The following is a 1687-nucleotide window of genomic DNA, read 5'->3' as shown; positions in this document are numbered from 1 at the left end:
AGCAGTGTGTGTATGTGCTAATTCGTATGTGAATTTCTTTTAAACTAAGAGAAATAACTATGGTAACAATCAAAGCTAGATTCTACTTGTTTTCTGCCAATTAAGTTGTCAGAGCGTCCCTGTTTGCCACAGGGAAGGGCTTGCAGCCAGCCTCAGGGACGCTGGAGGAGCGGTGGGTCGGCGCTGAGGGCGCAGAAGCCAGCCCGGCAGGACCAGCCTGAGCCTCCAGGACCGGGCGGTGCCCGACCACTGCCATCGGCTCTGCTCACGCTGAGACGGTGTCACTGTCCTCACACAACCAGAACCACACTGGATGATGCAGGACGTAGTTCCTTTATCTCAAAACTGTCACTTCTAGCAACCTGCCGGAGGACCACGTCGAAGAAGAAGAATCCAAAAAGATGGTGTGTGAGGATGGTTTATAATAGTGAAGCGTGGAAATCACGTTCGCATCCAGCGGAAGAGCAGCTAACAGGACAGCCCGCCCTCTCCAGAACCTCAGCTCCAAACACAGCAGGCTCTGCTGGAGAGAGGCGGGCCGTGCGGTGGGGACGCTGGGGGACCAAGACAGACACGCACACCGTGCTTACAGAACCGTGAAGATGACCAAAGCGCAAGATGTGGTTTTATTAAGAATGATGGGCATCTCTTCCCTTAATTCTCTATTTTCTGAAATGTGGTTATTCAGCCTCCATACATACTTTAATGAAGTGTGTGTCATATACTCCAGCCCTCTGTACAGATGTGAGCCGGCAGCTGGTCTCTGCTTTAAACTGAGCAGGATGAGCGAGCCATGACCGAGCCCCGGAGGGATGCCATCTCTCCCCCTCTCTGGGTCCACCAGGCGCGCCTCCTCTTGGGGGCTGAGCACCGTGGGGCCTGGGGCCGCCCCACAGGTGGCCTCACCAGCCGGGGTATGAAGCCTGCTTCCACCACGGACAAGGTGGCCAGACGGGACGCTGGGCTGCATGGCCACTAACGCGTGAGTGCGGCGAGTCCAGGGAACTTGCTTCTTCCCAAAGGCCCACCATTTGAGCCTACTCTCCCCTCCTGGCACAGAGCGTTCACTTAGAAGTAATACTGTCTGTGATTCTCCAGTTTTCTCTCCCCTTTAATTATCATGTTAAACATACAAGAGTTTACAGAAGAAACTCGGGATGCAAATCAAGGCGGCAGCTGTCCAAGGATGCGAGGACAGGGCCCCCTTCACCTGAGGAGAGTGCCCCCGCCCCGCCTTCCGAACGTCAGGGGGAGGACAGGACGCCCTCGGCGCTCTCCCACCAGCTCCCTCTCCAGCAGCCCACAACCTCTAGGTGTGTTTCAGGTGGCAGGTGGGTGTGTCACACACACGTTAATTTCTAGGGTTGCTCCCCAGGGAGAAACTCCTGCTGCCTGAGGGCGGGGCCACACCCAGGAGCTCGGCCACGTCCCGGGCATCGACCGGGCCCACGCTGCTCCCGCCCGAGGCTCCCGCGCCCGGTAGGCCGCCGGGCACGTAGTAGGGGCTCAGCAAGCGCTGGTCCAACTGGACGGCGAAGGGCTTCTCGCCTCCGTGCAGCCTGCGGTGCTCCGCCAGGGGCCCGCTCCAGCCGAACACCTCGCCGCGCTCGTGACACTTGAAAGCCTTCTCCGCCGAGTGGGTCTTCTGATGTTTAACGAGACAGTGGTTCTGGCTGAAGGCCCGGCC

The 1687-nt window shown here is 58.2% G+C and overlaps 1 protein-coding gene across 1 annotated transcript in view; it reads right to left on the bottom strand.

The window, feature by feature from the left end:
- Window positions 1–611: 611 nt before the first annotated feature.
- The window catches only part of LOC104999198 (zinc finger protein 74-like), a 3746-nt gene continuing 2670 nt past the window's right edge, over window positions 612–1687 (bottom strand). The window contains exon 5 of the mRNA XM_010854708.1: window positions 612–1686. Coding sequence (XP_010853010.1) covers window positions 1352–1686 — 335 coding nt within the window. The 3' untranslated portion in view covers window positions 612–1351. The remainder of the gene's footprint in view (window position 1687) is intronic.

This window comes from Bison bison, unplaced genomic scaffold (assembly GCF_000754665.1).
Source record: "Bison bison bison isolate TAMUID 2011002044 unplaced genomic scaffold, Bison_UMD1.0 scf7180017853457, whole genome shotgun sequence".
Lineage (NCBI taxonomy): Eukaryota > Metazoa > Chordata > Mammalia > Artiodactyla > Bovidae > Bison > Bison bison.
This window is presented reverse-complemented; position numbering and strand designations above follow the sequence as displayed.